This window comes from Apus apus, chromosome 2, assembly GCF_020740795.1.
Source record: "Apus apus isolate bApuApu2 chromosome 2, bApuApu2.pri.cur, whole genome shotgun sequence".
Lineage (NCBI taxonomy): Eukaryota > Metazoa > Chordata > Aves > Apodiformes > Apodidae > Apus > Apus apus.
This window is the reverse complement of record NC_067283.1, coordinates 72467362-72486592: the sequence shown is the minus strand read 5'-3', so window position 1 is coordinate 72486592 and position 19231 is coordinate 72467362. Positions and strand designations below refer to the sequence as shown.

The 19231-nt window shown below is 42.5% G+C and overlaps 2 protein-coding genes across 13 annotated transcripts in view; one reads left to right on the top strand and one right to left on the bottom strand.

Moving 5' to 3' along the window:
- PIGN (phosphatidylinositol glycan anchor biosynthesis class N) overlaps positions 1–16116 on the bottom strand; it is a 106105-nt gene extending 89989 nt beyond the window's left edge. For 5 of the 8 annotated variants that reach the window (XR_007888633.1, XM_051610778.1, XM_051610783.1 and 2 more), the window contains exon 1: positions 4240–6173. The gene's annotated coding sequence lies outside the window, so the exon portion shown is untranslated. Of the gene's footprint in view, positions 1–397; positions 423–4239; positions 6174–16071 lie in introns of those variants that run through there. The other 3 variants (XM_051610780.1, XM_051610781.1, XM_051610782.1) reach the window with 3 other exon arrangements.
- Positions 16117–16324: 208 nt separating this feature from the next.
- Positions 16325–19231, top strand: part of RELCH (RAB11 binding and LisH domain, coiled-coil and HEAT repeat containing) — a 78455-nt gene continuing 75548 nt past the window's right edge. For all 5 annotated transcript variants that reach the window (XM_051609429.1, XM_051609436.1, XM_051609430.1 and 2 more), the window contains exon 1: positions 16325–17018. In XM_051609429.1, coding sequence (XP_051465389.1) covers positions 16514–17018 — 505 coding nt within the window. In that variant the 5' untranslated portion in view covers positions 16325–16513. The remainder of the gene's footprint in view (positions 17019–19231) is intronic.

Below are 19231 nucleotides of genomic sequence, written 5' to 3'. Positions count from 1 at the left end.
TATTTTAAAGGAACAAAGACACTCTGCTGAGTGCAAAACACTAGTCTCCTACTAAAAGAGGTGATAAAAGCACAATGGCTGAAAGAATGTGTGTCATGGATAATGATATTCCCTTTCTGAATGCTTTTCCTGCCTTGTAATACTCTGAAGTCAGGTTAGGGACACAAATATATTTAATCACAAATACATTGGAAATGTAAGTGTCTGCCACATGTATCGAGGGGTTCCTACAATGCCTCCTGAAGGTAACACAAATAAGTATATTGTCTCAGGTTAGTGTGGAATCGGAGCCTGAGTGAGGCTTAGTTCTGACAAAGTTCTATTAGTGCTGTCTGCTAACTTAATTATTTAAATACTAGCTAATTATGAACCCTAACAAACCAACACCTTGACTTACCAATTTAGAAACAGATGCTCGTAACAACTTGGAAGGTTCAGAAATTCAAGTACCTGTGTAAATATACGCCTTTCTCTAGAAGAAACTCTTTGTTTCAGAATCTAGTTTGTGCTTCTAAATGACAATATATAAGTTTAACTTGTTACTTGCAGAATTCCAGTAGCTGAACAGAGGCAGCCACCACAGAGTAAGATTATTATTCTTATCAAATAAAGCAAAAAGGATTCACTACCATATAACCTTAACTCTGATCAAAACTCTGAAAGATGAGCTTTAAAATAAAACTGTAAAAGGCCAGGAAAACCAGATTAAAAAACCCACACATTGAGGAAATATTTGAAAGTTAATATATATTGTTACTTAATAATCCAGACAAAATTCAGGTCTATAGGAAGTTTAACCATAACTTCCAATTCCACTCATTTTCCCTACTTAAACAGATTCAACAACTCCAGTAGTAATCAGAAACACGAAGGTAGTAGTTTCTCATTTTAGAGATTTGGAGAGAAAACCAAGTAATAAGATAAACTAAATATAACATTTCAAAGAGAAAAGCAGTAGTCACACTCAAGTGATCAAACAAAACCTTTTCATTAATCAGTAACATACATGCTTCCATGTTTACAAGTGAAATTCCAAGAGAGACTTGTAATATTTGTAAATATCAGTTTGTTTGGTTTTATTTTTAAGTATTCAGTATTTCTGTATGAATTTAAATACATCAAACCACAGACATGGAAATACCATCAAGTTGAATGCCAGACCTCATTCTATTAAATCAGTTTTATTTTCCATGGAGCTTTTGCTTTTGATGTAGTTGTGTTTGATAAGAGAATCCAAACTATTCATACTTTAAACTGATGAAACTAAACACCCTACTAAACAAGACAGTTACTTCAATCAGATACTTGTTGTTGTATACTATACACACAGTGCTACAATTCTAAAGCGTAACATATTCTAAATCCTTCTAATTAAAGTATTAGCAACATAATCTGTTTTCAGTATTAGCTCTCTCTCTTTGCTCTACCTCTCCCCAGGTCTGAGCCCTTGCTTGCAGCACGAAGCATGCAATCAACACAAATTTAATGCATTAAGACTACAGTGATCTACAGAATTAAAAACTAAGAAAAAAAAAACAAAACCCACCCAACTTTCTTTTTAACCACAGTTTGACTACATTGCACTAGGCTATTCATCTGGTCACAACATATCCAACTGCTCATTACCCATCAGATTATTTCAGTATAGGCAGCTCCCGATCCACCTCCTTCTGCCACCCTCCTCATGGCTGCCTCTTCAGCATCCTTTGATGCATTATCACTGTGACACACATCATGAAGAGCATCCTTTCCTCAGTCTTACTTTCCCACAGGTATGATGTATTTGCAAAGTTCCTAAGCAAACAGCTAACTGCATCCCAGCTGAATGCCAGAATGGCACCCAGCACCCTTTCCTAACAGCAGTCTTGCTTTTGAACTTCCTAGCCATTGGGAGAGGTGTTGCAAACATGCACTTGTCTGCCATTAGAGAATGCTCCAACTCAAAGAAAAAAGTTCAAATACAGTCAGCAGCAATTCTAGAGAGGCACGACTGATCTCCTAAACCTTTTCATCTTGATCCGATTACAGCCAAACTTGGTCAGCCCATAGCGCCTGAAGTTCATTTAAGACACCTGAGTTGTGAAATACATCCTTTTCAATCATCCAGAGTATCATGAAACAGCCAACACTTCCATTAACTGGTTTTCAATGGAATAGGAAGTTCTTTGTCACTGGGATTGTCTGGGGCTTCCAAACCATCCATTCTATGCCTGCAGGGCAAACACCCAAGACCAAACATTTTTGGACTCAACTTTCCACAGCTACACTTCCATCTTAGTGTCAATTCCTCACAACACATGCTACACTACTTGGAGAATACCCTCATTTCTTCTCAGCCCACAAATACTGAGACATATTTGACTATCAAGAAGGGCAAAAGAAAAGCAAGCAGGCACATGCATGACATCTCTTGTAGAGATCCTCTAACAGTTGCATAGGACAGGTGGGAAGGATCTGATAAAACAGAGCAATGAGACTGTACCAGAAAAGAATGACTGTGCACATTAGCCCTCGCAAAGGGAGATGATGCCCAGGGGAAGGGCAATGTTTAGGTCCTTGAATGCAGAGAGAGGGAAGAATGTGTTTTCACCCATGATTTGGCAACATTGGTTTGCCTAAAAGGTATGGCAACATGGATGAAAATGGGCACAGTCATTTCCAAAAAGCTTTTCCTAGAGACTGAAGATAGCCAGAGGGGTCCCCAGGGCATGCTGCCTGTGGCAGACACTGCAACCATCGTACATACAGACCGGGTTCTGAGGCACCCTACTGCAGGTAAAATGGTAACCACAATCACACATCCAGTCATTCACATTCACTGAATTACAAAATTACTTACTAGAGACCTGACAAATACATCTGGAAACAGATTCATATATTAATGAAGTAAAGTACATGGGTGGAAGACAGCTGAACAACAGGCTGAAACAGCCGCTTTCTATACACAAACCTGTTCTGATTCTCAGAAAGAGCTTGACTAAGTGATCCACTGCTGTGAGAAAATGGGTCTTGGCTGATACCAGTTCATTTCTTGGGTAAATGCTACCAACTGGTACTTCACACAGCTCTTTTAACTAAAAAAAGCCAGCAAGACAGGAACGCAAAAGCAATCAAAAAGAGCATCAAAGGTACCATTCAAAAGTCTTCAGTTTGAACCTACACCAGTAAGAAAAATAAGGGTGCTTTATCTCTCCTAGAATGAGAGATAAAGCAGACACACCAGCTACAATCGAAGTTACGGCTGACAGAGCCGACAAGGCCAGACCACCAGCAGTTCATTAACAACATCTAATTGTAAACGTTCAGATTTCAAGTGTTAGAATATATGTCCTGAAAACCAGAGGACAACCCTCTTCCCTAATTGGGAATGCTAAAGTCACTTGAATTCATGCTTGCCGGTATTTTAACTCCTTAAATCTAGGATGGGCTACCACCTTTCATTCTGGTGTGAAACAATACAATTTTGCCCGTTCATTTTTTATCTACTTGGCATGAAGAGTCATTAGATCAAAGGATGCCAAGGTAACACAGAAAAAACACCACTTCTTGGACTGGACACCCATCTCCCAGAACACTACTATTAAATGTTGATTTACCGTGAGTCACTAAACCATGAAAGGTAAACCATCAAGGAAGAAAGTGAAAGTAAAAGACAAAGGGATGTCTGGAATTTATTAGTGGACTGCCATAGAAAAGAAGGATTAACACTAAGCAACATTTGTGCTGTGTAATTGCAGCTAAAACCATTTGTGGCACAAACAGAAGAAAAAGTTGAGCATCTCTCACTTGAAGTATAAATTGAATACTTGTTGTCATCTCTCCTCTGTTGCACTCATGCATGAGGGGCTAACAATATAGAGAGGGAAAGCTAAATATTTATTTTGAGAATATCCTTTTCCTTACAAGATCTGCACATGATCTTCACGAGTCAGAAAAACTGAGATTTAGGAAAAATTAGATTTGTAGAAAAACCTCAGTGTAGATCCCCCAGGACACCTGGTTTTTCTTCTGGTTATAATATGCTCTAGCATTATACCTTTTTTTCCTCCACCCACTTCCAAGAGGAGTAGAATCATCACCTGATCTGTGTTCTCAATGATACAATGCAAGGTTTCTGACTGCAATTCCATAGAGGGATCCCACTTAGCAGTCACCATGGCCTCCATCCAACCAGTACAGGAATGTCTGGAACTAGTTGGCAGCACCTCTAAATTTGAAAATGCACAGATCTTCACTCACCTGAGTCCTCTGCCATACAGAGATTCAATCAACTTCTCTTCTCCTTTTGTGCTTTTGCATCATCATTTGACACGGTGGTTCAAAAGTCAGGCTGAACCTGCAGGTCTAATGTACGAACCAGAGGCTGAACAGGATCTTGTGGGTGCCCCAACAGGCCTTTTGGCATGAGAAGCTGCAAACGGAAGCACTGGTATCAAACTGCCTCGTTCCCAGCAGGTCTCTGGCATGCTTTCCTCCCTGTGAAGAGGAGAGAGCAGATAACCTGGTACAATTTGGGTGCTCAGACATCTCTCAAGCCTATGATATCTGCCCTCATGCCTTTTAGGCACAAAGAAAGTACCACTAACGCTTTCCAGGACTATGCACAAGCCCTGGCAGGAAATATGCTTATCTAGATACTATTTATTTGGATTTCACATGAGATACAGAAATGAAATCCAGCTTTCATGGGATAACACACAAAGGGGAAAAGAAAAAAAAAAAAAGGAAAAAAAAAAGAAAAAAAAGAAAGAAAAGAAAGAAAAGAAAAAAAAAAAGAGTCCTTTAGTTGTCTCCTCCCCTCTCTGTTTACAAAGGTCATCATGAGGAAATGTCTCCACAGAGCCTGGTGCTTGATGGTTCAGGGCAGAAATTATACAAGGCAACAAGGAAAAAGGAAAGAAGTGTATTAACCACTAGCTTATAATAAAAAGCAAAAGTCATAGCCTGTCAAGAGAGGAAAAAAAACCACATGTATTAAACACACCCACCCCTTTTCACTTGGGAGAACAAGGAACTAGATATAAGTATTTATTACTAGTGCAAAGTTGTCTCTGCCCTCAGGTGCCTCGCCATCCAAAAAGTGAATAAACAAACTGTCACTTGAAAATCTATCTTGCATCTTTCTGTCAAAACTTAAGCCAAGGATATCTCAGCCTTTTTGTGTCCTCTTACGCTTTCCCAGGCAATGCCTTAGCAAGTGACTCAGCATGCTACCTCCCACAGTCCTTATTTTCAGAAAGTAAAACACAAGCTTTACCCAAATCCTGACTGCATTATTCTACTTAATTCTGTTAAGCCACTGCCTATCAAACCAAGACGAGAGAAAGAAGCTCCTAGTCTTTTAGAGAATAAACAAAGAGGAGCATGTCACAACTTATTTACCACATACCATTTCTTACTGTCTATCCAAACACGATTTGTTATAATACAGTTGAGACAGCCAATTCACCTCCTCTGCAGACTCACCAAACCATGTATCAGACTCAGATTTATTATTTTCTTGCTGTATCTTTTTCTCCTTCTGCCACTACCTCCTAAACTAAATACAGAGCCAATAACAATACTGTCCAAGCTCCAGTGTGTCAGAATTTAAACTATACCAATAAGGTATTTTTTGTTCAAACAATTTGGAGCCAACAACACAAAGCTGGCATTAATTATTAAATAAAGGCCCTTTTTTGATCTTTAATAGAAAATTACTGATGATCCACTAAGCTACTCACTTCCTGTTAAACATGAGCTTTCCACATGATCAAAGCAAGCAGAATATTAGCACTGTCCTGGCTAAGCCAGGGCCTTCAGCAGACTATAGATCTTTTGACTTTATTGGATGTTGAACATGAGAAGAGAGTAAGTAGATGAAGGGAGCACTCATTCTGAGAGACAACAAGGCAGAACCCAGCAGACACCTTTCTTAAAACCTAGGAGATTAAAAGCAGCAAAGACCTGCTGACTTCAAGTAATTATTTTTCCAGAATAATGTAATTTGCACACATTTGAGGTTTTTTTACAATCCTCAGAAAGACAGTTCACCCCCCAGATGATGGTAGATGGGGTGAAAAGATCCCCTCTTTCTTTGTACTAGCACCCATCAAAACAATACAAAAAACTCTGCTATCAGCTGCAAGCTCCTCACCAACAGTCACATCAGTGTGAAGACTAACACCCAGACTGTGACAGCGGCAGGGAAGCAAGACAGCTACAATGAACCACCTAAGCCCAACCACCGGTGACAAGAAGCAGGCAGTTTATTGCACATGAGCTTTTCCCTCTTTTCAAGTTGATCTATAAGTTGCTGACAAGACTTATTTTTTTCCTTCCCTTTTTTTGACTCAGACAACAGAACCTACATCCCTAGCCCCAAGCTAGGTCAGGTTCCTCAGTGCTTAACAGAAAGGCTGACATAATTAAGTGCAACCCTCATTTCCAAAAAGTAATCAACATCTAAGTTGCATTCCTCTGAAGTTATAATCTTTCAGCATTATTTATAAGGCAAAGAAAACCATACTTTTACCGCAATACAACATAGTATTCTTCCTGAGAAATGTAACATTTCCCTTTTACATTTTTCTTTCTTCAAATACGCAATAAAACATATACAAAATACTACAAGGAATAGATTTTTAAGGACAATAAAGTGTCAAGCCAGGGAGTTCAAGATAGATTAGTCATTTCTCTTAGAGGGACCATGCTTCACTGATACTGTAAAATCTGTAGGTTAAAATGAAGAAAATCCATTGGAAATGCATTTTCAATAAGCACCAATGGCCTTGGTAAGTATCTTTTAAAGAAAAAAAAAAGGAACTTCTGCTACATTTTAAGCTGATGAATACACTTTTCAACTAAACAGTGTTGTGTATTTTGTAATTTAAACTGTCAAGGTGGCAACTGCACAATTTGTCTTTACATAAAAAATTAGCCTTGTGCTTAGGGCAGGGGAGCAATTTGAGAGTTGTGTGGTCTAAGTGACAGTATTTTGCATGGTATAGCAGCTATACATCATCTAAGATGATACTAGCAGTCCCTACTGTATTCTTTTACTAACTTGGACTTTTAAAGACTTACACTAGACAAGAAATGCAATCAAATCATTCCTGCTGTCACAGCACATAAACCTATTGACTGCACAAAAGACTTACCAGCCAGTCTCAGAGTAACTCTCTCGCATCTTTACATGCTATTTAAACATAGGAAACCCCAAATCTTCATCTTGATTTCATCATATAATCACATTGTGAATAGAAGTGGGATAACGATCAAGTCCCTTTTCCTCCTTCGCAGAATTCTATTTCCTTTTTCTATTGGCATAACATGCTCTGCCAGACAATGAACCTGCAACTACAGAATTTCCACTTGCTCTTGCACTGAAGTGGCTTTTGTAATTTAAACCATCTGTTTAAAAGTATTATATATTCAACATATTCAATGAGCATTTTAGGGCTTATAATAACAAATTACATCTGTTTTAAATTTTAATTGTGGTTCAGTAAAGCACATCCAAACCTAAGACAAGGAGCACAAAGAATAGTTAATTTTCTTTCTAACATCACTTGATAATAAAAATTACTCTGCCTGCATAGAAAAGTCTCTTTTGCCAGAAATTCCCAAGGAGAAATTTGACTGTGGTCTGCAAGGTGCCAATAAAACATCAAGTGTCCTAATACTGGAACGTACTGCAAATCAGGTACCCCAATGTCAATGTTACCCCTACACAATTTCTCTGAATTACCCTCTAAACATGGAAAATCATATCCACAAATCTCCCAAGTACAACATTACACTTGAGAACAAGTCTGACAACAGGACATTGACAAAGAGAACAAGGATACTTCTTTAAAAAATGACAACTGCTTTGAAGCATAAAAGAGAAAACAAGAGCATCACCTTTTGGTAACACTTCTTACCAAGTGGAAAATAACCAAAGAGTAAAAATTCATTATTACCTCTGCTCAGTATCCAGGCAGCTAGAAGTGCAGAACTCAGAAAAAGCAAAACCCAGCAACAATTAACCCTGCACAGTTTTGCTGCCAATTGGCTATTTCATTGGTCAACAGCATTTTGAGGGCCTATGCCTGTTTTCACAGGTATATGCAAATCCTCTTGAATATTTCTTGACTTGGGAGTCATTCAGCAATAATCTAGCAGCAAGTTTCCAACAAGCACCACTGTTCTACAGTTTAGCAACATATTTTAATCCAATTATGGACCATTTAAATTTTTTGTGCTCCCAAAAGTGTCTTGAGTTACCCTCTCTATTCTTGCAGAAGGTGGTTGTTTTTTTTTTTTCTCCTGTTGTTTTTCTTGCTCTGTTTAGAGATCTTGTAGACAATTTTTTCATATTACAGGTTTTCATGGGATACTTTAGGAGAAAGAACATCTGACTGGGAGCATCTAACAGAATCCAACCCATTGACTGGGCTGGGACAGCAATGTGCCTTTGTGGCCAAGAAGGCCAGTGGTGTCCTGGGATGCATTAAGAGTGTGTCCAGCAGGTCGAGGGAGGTTCTCCTCTGCCTCTACTCTGCCCTAGTGAGACCCCATCTAGAGTATTGTGTCCAGTTCTGGGCTCCTCAGTTCAAGAGAGATGGGGATTTAATTGAGAGGGTCCAGTGGAAGGCTATAAGGATGATTAAGGGACTAAAACATCTGTCTTATGAGGAAAGGCTGAGAGACTTGCTACTGTTTATCCTAGAGAACAGAAGACTGAGAGGGGATCTTGTTAATGCGTATAAATAACTGAAGGGTGAGTGTCAAGAAGGAGGGGCCAGTCTCTTTTCAGTCATGCCCTGTGATAGGACAAAGGGCAGTGGATGCAAACTAGAACACAGGAAGTTCCTCCTGTGAGGAACATGAGGAAAAACTTCTTTACTATAAGGGTTATGAAGAACTGGAACAGGCTGCCCAGAGAGATTGTGGAGTGTCCTTCTCTAGAGATTTTCAAGACCTGCCTGGATGCTTTTCTGTGTGACCTGCCCCAGGTGGTCTCACGCTGGCAGAGGGGTTGGACTCAATGATCTCCAGAGGTCTCTTCCAACCCCTAACATTTTGTCATCCTGTGACTGCCACAGCGGCTAGAGACAAGTGGCCCTTAAGAGAATGGAAGTGCATGAAAGACAGCTTGCCACAGCAGTTTTGCTGTCTCACTGGAGCCTCCCCTGTCTATCCAAGGCTGAAAGCCCCAAAACATTTTAAAAGATTTTTGCAATGAAACTGTGCCATAAAACACAAACAGCACAGCTCCTCCCTTTAGCAATAAAAAAAATGGACAAGGATCAAACTCTTTAAAGTCATACAGCAAATATTAAGGATGCTGGAAAAGGATGGGAAAAGAACGACTTTCAGTTGCACTGAGCTAGATTTGCAAAATTGTTTGCAAATGTATTCTGTGTACAGACAGAGAAGAAAACACACTTTGACAAGAAAACCCCAGTGCTTAAAGTATATTCCGTATAACCAAATATGAATAAGTAGGGTTTAAAAAAAGCTGACAGAAGTTGCTTGTCTTTTATTAAGTCACATTTTCTTACTGACATCATTACAAATAAACAAGAATTATGTCAAACAGCAACAAGCCACAGCTGCTTAATCTCGCATGTAAGCCTCTGAATATCAATTTGCCAATAGCTTCAGTTTGAAGGGAAAAAGGACTACAAAACAACTTGCTATGAAAACAGTAATACTTTCAGTGGAAGAAATACAGAAGTAATATAATAAATGTGTAGATTCCCACCAGAAAGAAAAAGAAAAAGAAAAAGAAAAAGAAAAAGAAAAAGAAAAAGAAAAAGAAAAAGAAAAAGAAAAAGAAAAAGAAAAAGAAAAAGAAAAAGAAAAAGAAAAAGAAAAAGAAAAAGAAAAAGAAAAAGAAAAAGAAAAAGAAAAAGAAAAAGAAAAAGAAAAAGAAAAAGAAAAAGAAAAAGAAAAAGAAAAAGAAAAAGAAAAAGAAAAAAGAAAAAGAAAAAAGAAAAAAGTACTTGGTAGCTTATGTTCAAAAATACTACTTAATTATGCTAGCCAGTTGAATATACCATACAACTCAATGCAGGTCAGCTGCCTGGCACAGTTGGTGCCTCCTATAACTTCACCTGCCCAACTTCAGTTCACAGCACAGCTGATGCGGGCCGAGGGTGGCCAAGTCGCCCACTGAGAGAACAAGGCCTCACTTAAAGCCTGAGCTGAACACACCCAAGGCAAGCAATCCGAACGGGAGGCCCGTACAACACACCTGACGGACGAGCACAGCCGGGAAGAGCGAGGTGCGGGGGCCGGGACAGCCCCCCCAGCCCCGCCGCCGGGCGCTCTCCAGGGTCCTGCACCGCCCCAGCGGGTGCCACCCCGCACTGGGGCACCGCGACGGTCCCTGGGAAACCCCACCGGGAAATCCCACCGGGAAATGGTGTCAGTAAGTACACCGTCATCGGAAAGAAATAAGCACAAGGCGGGGGGGGGGAGGGTGTTGAAAGAAGTATCTCAATTCCTTCAACCACCAAATGAAACAAACTATTAAATAAGTTGCAATTGCCGAGTTGCAAAGTGCAGAAAAGGACAAAAGGGATGGACTTCATCACCTTCATGGCAGCCTTCGATTTCTCAAGGAATAAAGTAAGTATATGTGGTATTTGTTCAAGGATACTTTGAGTTCTACTGAGAAATCTTTATGCAAAGGAGAAACCTCTTTACCTCTTCCACCAGCAACCTTAGTTGCAAGGTGCTCACATAGAAAACATTTTCCTAAGCAAGTGTAGGGCACAAATCCCACTGAAATGATCAGTTACTGCAGCCTGAAATACTTACCATCACTTTAGAACAAAGCTCTTTTTGCTCTTACAGAAATGTCTACTAACAAAGTCATTAACATCCACTCACATTTATGATATATCAACTTGTAAGCACCCTCTGTTAAAACCCTATGAGCTTCCATTTGTTTTTAAGACAAAGCCAGACCATTTCTCTTTTCTGTCACACCCCCTTATTTTTCAGTTGCTGACTGCCTCTAATAATTAATAGAGCCCAGAAATGATTCCCGGAAACAACAAGTATTCTGCCTCTTTACAACATGGAGCACTGCTGATTCAAAATGAAAGCTCACCACCACTTAAATTTATTTGGGGGGGGGAAGAAAAAAAAAAAAAAAAAAAGGCAAGCAATAGTTTCATTGTAGAAAGAGAGCTCAGAGAGGAAGATGAAAACTGTTAGACAGAGACCCATTAAAAAAAAAAAAATCAGAAGAAAAAAAAAAAAAAAGAGAGAGAAGCCTAGGGAACCCAGACAGACAACATCTCTTCAGTTTTCATATCATGTTTCCCGCCTCAAATGAATCATTTGTAGTTTCCTGATGCTTCTGCAGACAAAAATAAGTGAGCGATACAACACCAGTAGGTAGAAGATGACAAAGAGTAGACAATTACTTTTATTATGAGAAAGGCACCAAATACAGTTTAATGTCAAGAACACAAAGGCAAAGTCTACCTATCTTAGGATCTGCTCCCAAGAAGGACACAACCAGCTAGTTTTCAGGTGACAGAACAAGTCCATTATTTACTTCTGCGTAGCAGTTATTCACTTGTATGCTACTATCTGTAGGAATTGGGTTGTAATTAAAAGCATGCTTTCCAAAAGACTTAAGACCATGAAGGGAAATACTTTTTACCAGGCTTTGCTACAAAGATACTGACACAGAAGTAAGAGTTAAAAGAACAAGAGGTCTTCAAAGTCAGAAATACTTGAAGGAAAACTAATCCAGTACAGCTGCAGAGAGCTGTCCTCTCCTCTGTTGCCAAACCTCTTCCTTGGACTGGCACAGCCACCTTTACAACTGCATAGCCAAACAAACTGAAGAACAAATTCAACTGAAAATAACCTCCAGACAAAAAAGAAAAAAAATAAAGGAAGGGGGGGGGGGGATAAAGTTAACTTTGCTGTAGTTTATTTCCCCAGTTTAATTCCCCAAACAAACCTCTGTTGCTGGCACCTGGACAGGACTGCACCTCCTCCCGGCAACCGTTCTAACTCAGCATGTTTAAAACTTGCCCTCAGACTCCTACTTTGTTCTCTGAAGCCTGCATCTCACACTGTTTCTATTCCTTTTATTAACACCATAGTTTATTGCACAACCTTCTCCAAAGGTCAGCCCAAATATCTTCTATTTTCCCCTTATATTTGAACATGACTGAAGAACAGCAGGCTGTATAAGGAAAAGAGAGGGTTTTCTTTGAAAACTGTGTGCAAATATTAATTCTAAGAGAAATAAGGTGAAATGGGCAACCCTTAAAAGCACACAGCAGGGACATGGAGTCAGTATAGCAACAACTCTGAAAGCTGGAACATGCTTCTGCAGTGATAAGAGTAAATAAGACCTTTTCAATGTCAAACCTTAATTGTCTTGAACTCCACAAAACTTCAGTAAAAGACACAATAACAAATTCAGGTAAAACAGCTTTTTGGTTTAGTTTAGTACCTTTAAACCTCAAAACTCAAGAATGACTTCACAATTATCTTTTTCATACTTTAGTCCAGTTTCCCTTCCCCATCTGCACTGTTGTTCACCATGGTGAAGCACAAAGGTCTGTCACCCTCTACAATAGCCTTCTGTGCAGCTTGCATTTTCAAACACCACACTCACTCTTCTAGACCAGGGTGAGCCAAGCAATTCAATACTCTAGTCTTTGTGGGTGTCATAAAAGGTCATCTCCTTTCTTCCCAAATTATGTCTCCTCACTCAACTGTAACAGCATTTCCAGCTCTCTATTCAATCTCACAAAAACATAATACACACATCATGAAGCTTGAACAAGTTTTCTAAAATACTGCTTAGGCTCTAAGTGTGTTTGCTCACTGTATTTTTGACAGCAGGATTCCAAATAACTACTGATCACAATAATGTTTTAAAACAACAGTTTTAGAGGTGGAAAGCATCAATTAAGTTTGATTCCAAGGGATTTTGGAGGTTTGTTTTCTTTAATTCAGGTCCTCATCTGACTTCATGCAACATTATCCCAGTTTTGGTGAGGCTGAAAATATTTCCAAGAGCCTCTTCTCACTGCTGAACTACTTTTATTTCAGAACCCATTGTAACAAACACTTTTTAAACTCAACTTCTCCAGGTAAAAAGCTATGTCTGCACTTAACACACAAATCACTATTAACTGCTGATATAAGCTTTCCTCATTAAAAATTATGCCCTTAAAACTGGAAGGGACAGGTACAACTCCAGAGAAATGACAGAGGTCTTTAAGGACAACCTATCAGCATTATGATTCTCAAGTTTGCATTTTCAGCTCCTGCAAAACATAAAAATATTTTGGGGGTTAGACAGCTTACAAAGCATTGAATTTTCAGGGTTTTTAAGGTCTGAAAATAAACACAAAAATCCTAATTTCTGTGAACTTCCTTTTGAAACGGGGGTAAATGTTAGTCTTAAATAAACAGACAACGATTATTTCAGGTAATTAAGTTTTAAAAGAAGACTTGGGCAAGAGTTAGCAGAACTCATACATCTGCATTATTTTGAAGTAGAAAACAGATTTGCTTCAGGTTTCCTCCATTATTTTATTCCCTGTGCCCTGACTGAGATTCCAACCAGATTAAAAAAAGCTGCCTTGCTTGACTGTAGGACTTACTAGAACAGATTAATTAATAGATTTCAACTATTAACACAAAAAAAAAACGGCAATATGGACCCAACAGAATGTTTTTTTGCATTCTCTGTAGAAGCAGAAACAAAAACCCCTTAAACTGTGCATGCCCTCAGCATGAAAGTAGTTGATGCTGCACCAGAGCAGCACAGAAAACAAGCACACTTTACATACACCACCCCACTACACAGCATAGATGGAACCTGAAACTGATCATATGTTTAACTTCATTAAACTTGGAAGCATTAGCTCAAGATTTAAAACCTCTACCAAAACCAACACAGTAAAAGCAAAGACTGAAATTTTTCTACTTATTTCCCACCCTAAGAACCTAAAGTTCGAAAGTGAAAAACATAGAGACCAAAAAAATTACTTGTACAGCACCACCTCCAAAAACCTTTGAAGATCTTTTTTCTATAAGCCCCTTGTATTTCAGATACCTAGCCTAACAGGATCTTATTTAGAAATCAAGGTTTTTGAGATGTATTTAGGTATGCTGTTCTTCCGATATAGAACTTGAGTTCTTTAAAATTTAGAATTAAACATCTCCAGGAAAAGACAAAGCCCCTCTCAGAATGACTACCAAAATAAATGATGAAAAACATTAATTCATAGCTGCCTGCCTCGACTAGACCTACATAATTCTTTATGTCCAGAACTCATAATTCTTCTTCTGGCTTGCATGTCCTCTGAGGTGCTATATTCTCCTTATTAGGCTTTTTTCTCAGGTCTCTCAAAACAAGCCCTTGGTATACCGTAATAAGGTATTTTAAAGTATATTGTTAAATGCACGTTTTTCTTCCTACATTCTTCAGCTCTAGAATAGGCACTTCAACTGCACTAGCTTTATACTAGTCATCTATAAATTACTTTGGAGCAACTGAGTGACATCTGTAAACGATTCAGTAAAGTCTCATAAACCCAAACCAATCTCTTTCAAGGTACGGAAAACGAAAGAAATGCTTTGACATTATTTTAGGGGAGTGAAAAAAAAAAAATAGTCCTCCCTGGAATAGCACACATGAACCGGCAGAAATGAGTCTCTTAAAAGAAAGAATTTATAGTGTTTGGGCGATCTTCAATTTCAAGTCACATGTAAACACTGGCGATGGCCACTAGAGGCTGCTGCAGGACATCAGTAAGTTTTCCCCCTCCATTTTAAAGGAAGAGGCAGAACACCAGCGCATCAACTTTTAACAAGCTCATACTGAACATGTTTTAACTCTCCATAAAGGAAAAGCACCCGATTTTTTTTTTTTTTTAAGGAGTCCTAATTCCACCGGAGAAGCAACAATCAATATTTTTGTTCTTATTTTTATTGTGTCCTGAGTCGAGTCTTAAAGCATTTTCAATAGAGCACCATTTTATTTTACGCTACCAGTTCAAACTCCACTACTTGCCCTCCTTTTGTGTCACACCGACAACATAAACCAGCAAGTTCGTAAAAAAAAAAAAGTTTATTATAAGACAGAACGCAGAACTGATTGTATTGTTTACCAAAACTTACACAACTTAAAAACAGAAGGAAAAGAAATGCCATTCTTTTCTAACATGTCTACACGTGACACTAACAGAATAGTTTGAAGTCGTGGTACTGAATACTGCTTCTAGATGCAGCAACACTAGTGAGGCCCAATCAATGTTAAAGATTTTACCTAAAAGGCTTTACTGACAGTTTCAACCGATTTGCAGAACAATCCCTTCCCAACACTCTGCAACACCTCGGCCTCAGCACAAAACACGGGCGCTATTTTATGATAAAGATTTCAGGGCAAGCTTTCAACTTCGCTCTCCGTAAAGCAAAGCCCAGTGAACCCGCTTGACGGAGCTCCCACAAGCACAGAAGGGATGGGAAGAAGGCATTCTTTTCCAGCCGGCCACAGAGACCGACGCCGACCCTCTTCTGCACCATTTCCAGCGAGCTGAACTCCCTTCAGTAGCAAACACCACCTCCTTCCCCCACTGGCTTCGCGCTCCTTGCCAGGCAACACACACCGCGCCACCCCCACCACCCATGGCCTGTGCCACCCCCAGGCCCAGGACGACCAGGCACACCAGGGGCCCAGGCTACCCGGGCACCCGCCCGGCCCGGGGGCCCCGGCAGGGAGCTGCCTGCTCCGGGCGGCCCCGCGCTGCCCTACCCAGCGCCGCTCGGGCACCGGGCCGCCCGAGGGGCACCGAGGGGCCTTGCCCCGGGACGGGCCCCCATCCCGGCACCCCCTCTCCCACTACACCGCGGGCGGAGCGGCCGCCGCCAGGCCCCAGGAGCTGCCCAGAGGCCGGGAGGCGCAGACCTGCGCCCACCCCTACGGCGGGGACGGGGACCGGAACCGGGACCGGGGACGGGGACCGGGGACGGGGACCCGGACCGGGACCGGGACCGGCCCCCTCGCCGCTCCCCGGGGGAAGCAAAGCCCAGTGCGCACGCGCCAGAACTCACGCCTCTTCCCGGCCCGGCGGCTCCTGCTTCCGCCCGGCACTCCCCGCTTCCCGGCCACGCCCCCCGCCCCCCGGGAAGGCCCCGCCCCCCCGGGAAGGCCCCGCCCCCCCGGAAGGCCCCGCCCCCCGGCTCCCCGTGTCTCCCGCGGGCGGGGCGGGGCGGGGCCGCCCCGCTCGCCGGTTGGGCGGGAGCTCTCGCGAGAGCGGGGATCCGGAAGCGGCCGCGCGGCCGGTGGGAGGCGGCGGCGGCGGCGGCGGCGGAGGCGGAGGCGGCGGGTCGGGAGTCGCTGTTGCCGCCGGCAGCGGCAGCACCGGCCGCAGCACCGGCCGCAGCGCAGGGGGCTGGCGGCGGCCCCGCCGGGGGCGGCTGCGGCGGCGCCGTTCCGCAGGGGCCTTGCCGAGGTAGCGCCGCGGCGGCGGTCGCGCCGTGTCGGGCTGTTAAGATGGCGGCGGCGGGCGGGGGCAGCAGCGTGAACCCCTTCCTCAGCGACTCCGAGGAGGACGAGCCCGAGGAGGCCAGGCCCGGCGGCGGCGGCAGCAGCAGCAGCAGCAACGAGCCGGGCGGGCCGCCCTACCCGCAGCCGCAGGAGGAGGCGGCGGCGGCGGCCTCGGCGGAAAGCCCCGAGGAGCTGCCGGGTCTGCGTGCGGCGGCGCCGGGCGAGGCCGGCGGCGGAGCGGGGGCGGGCGGCGGGGCCGGCGCGGGGGAGCCGGCGCGGGTGCCGATGGACGCGATAGCGGCGCAGTTGCTGCGGGACCAGTTCCTGCTGACGGCGCTGGAGCTGCACACGGAGCTGCTGGAGAGCGGGCGGGAGCTGCCCCGGCTCCGCGACTTCTTCTCCAACCCCGGCAACTTCGAGCGGCAGAGCGGCACGCCGCCCGCCGGCGGGGCCCTGGGCGGCAGCCTGCTCGGGGGAGCGGGCTGCAGGGAGCCCGGGGCCGGGCAGCTCAGTAAGTGACCCTGGCTCGGGGAGGAGGGGTCGGGGCCGGCGGTGCAAGGGGGGGGCGGTGCGGAGCGGGGCGTCCGCCGCTGGGCCGTGTCGCCAGGGAAGCTGGGCGGCCGGGGAAGGCGTTTTCCATCGCTCCTTGTCTTCTGCGTCCTGCGTGCGGGGCTGGGGGGAGGCTGTGGGAGCGGGGAGGATGGGAGGATGCGGTGCCCTGGCCCCGCTGATGGAGCGCGCCGAGCCGCAGCCTTCCTGTGAAGGTCACGGGTGTGCCAAATGTGGAAGAAACGAGAGGGATGGGAATTGCGACGTTAGTGCCTGCTATCAAGAGAGAAGTCGTGCGCTGCTAGGAGAAGGAGTTGAGCGTTAACCCCTGGCTGATACATGCAAAGTCTGAAAGCTGTCAAAAATGGGGTGTCAGGAGCCCACATGTTACTTCAGCAGACGCATTGGAATGGCTAAGTCATCCAAGGAAAGGTCTGAGCTTCACAGGTCATGCACAACTAATACAATGTTTCCTACAATTCATGTTGGAATGTTTACCGAGTGACATCGTGGGCCAACAGTTTTGACATACGGAGTTGTGGATGGGAAATGTACTAGGTTAGTAAAGCTTTTGGGAGAAGAAGTGGTGCAAATGTTTGGTAAATCATCACGTAGCTGGGATGATTCAAGCTGTGAAAAGCTTAAAAGCTTCTGAGCTCTATTAGGAGAGCTGGTGGCTTCAGATAAAATTACTTCTGTCTCCTATGAGTGTTACTGTCAAGAAATGTAGACCTCTAAAAATAAAGTAGAGCTCTAAAAATGAAGTAGCTTGTGGAAATGACGTTGAGGGAGAGAAGCTTCCCAGCCACCTGACTATTTGAGGGCTTAATGGACTCATGGGACGGTATTAAAATGAAAGCAGACAGTTTAAAGACTTTTTTACCTGCAGCCTAAAACACCTAAAGGTATTTTGTAATTAGTCCCATATTTCTGTTTGTTTTTAAAGAAAGATTCTCATGTTGCAAATAATGCAGTTAGACTTAAAATTTGGAAACAACTAATAGCATGAATAGATGTAAACAGATGACTGGGTTAATGGGAAACATCTAGACTCCCATTACTGCTTTCGTTACCTTTAAAATTGTATGGATTTTTTCTTTTTTTCTCATGCTGTGTTGTTTATATTCTGGTTATCTTGTTTATGAATACGTAGAATTCATTCTTGGCTTTGTCCAACTGAGAACTTCAGTGTGGTTTTCTTCATGATAAGGTGGGAGGATGTTGGAAAAACTTGTGCTTCAAGGCTTTGAACTGACATAAATTTGTGTTTCTTTAAAAGCAGCTTCCTTGGGGATTTCAGTCAATACATCCAATTGATTAGACATTCTCTTTTCTTGTTAACATGATGAATTGTTTCCAGTTATTGATAATGTGCGTACTCAGTAGAATTAGAAAACTAGCAGCCTGTGTAACTGTGGTGTTATGCATACAAAAAAAAAAAAATTACCTCTGGGAATTCTAGACCAATGTATACTTGAGAGAGAATATCTTAATGATTATTGTGCTAATTTGCTGAATTATAGACAACAATGAGACATCACTATTAAAAAAAAAAAGTGGGGGAGGCAGGGGAGGAGAAGAGTTGGTAGAGGTAGAGGAGGAATTAAGACTTGCTTTGGAGCAGTTTAATAATACTGAGGTGTGGTAAAAATAAATACCGTGCTAGACCTTAGGTTAAAGATTAAGTATGCCTTGAAATCCAGTATCTACTACAGGTCAGAGTGTACTTTGCAAAGGAGGGTTTTTTTGTCTCAACAAGGATTCAAAAAGCAATTTACATTGGAAGGTGGCAGATCCAGAGCAATGAAATATTTATATATATATCTCTCTCAGGTAGAATTTTGAACATCAGACTTTCTTGCAGTCTAGGATTGAGCTAGCAGCTGTGTAGGTGCTGTTCAGCCTGATTCTGGTTAATGTCAACAATAGCTGATAAAGTCTCTTACCTCTGCATTCATGCCAGTTTCCAAATGTTAAAAAATAGTTTGCAGAAGACTCTGATGGGCTGAAAATTATATATGGTCTTTGCAAGAGTTCTTTTCACTTTCCCCTTAAGCATCTGGTATTATTTGATTTAGTCACACGATTAAGCCACAGATCAAATCCAATAGTAAGTCTGAATAGTTTCTGAAGTTAGTGAAAAAGTTTAGTTTTGTTTAGAGGTGCAGCCTGTTG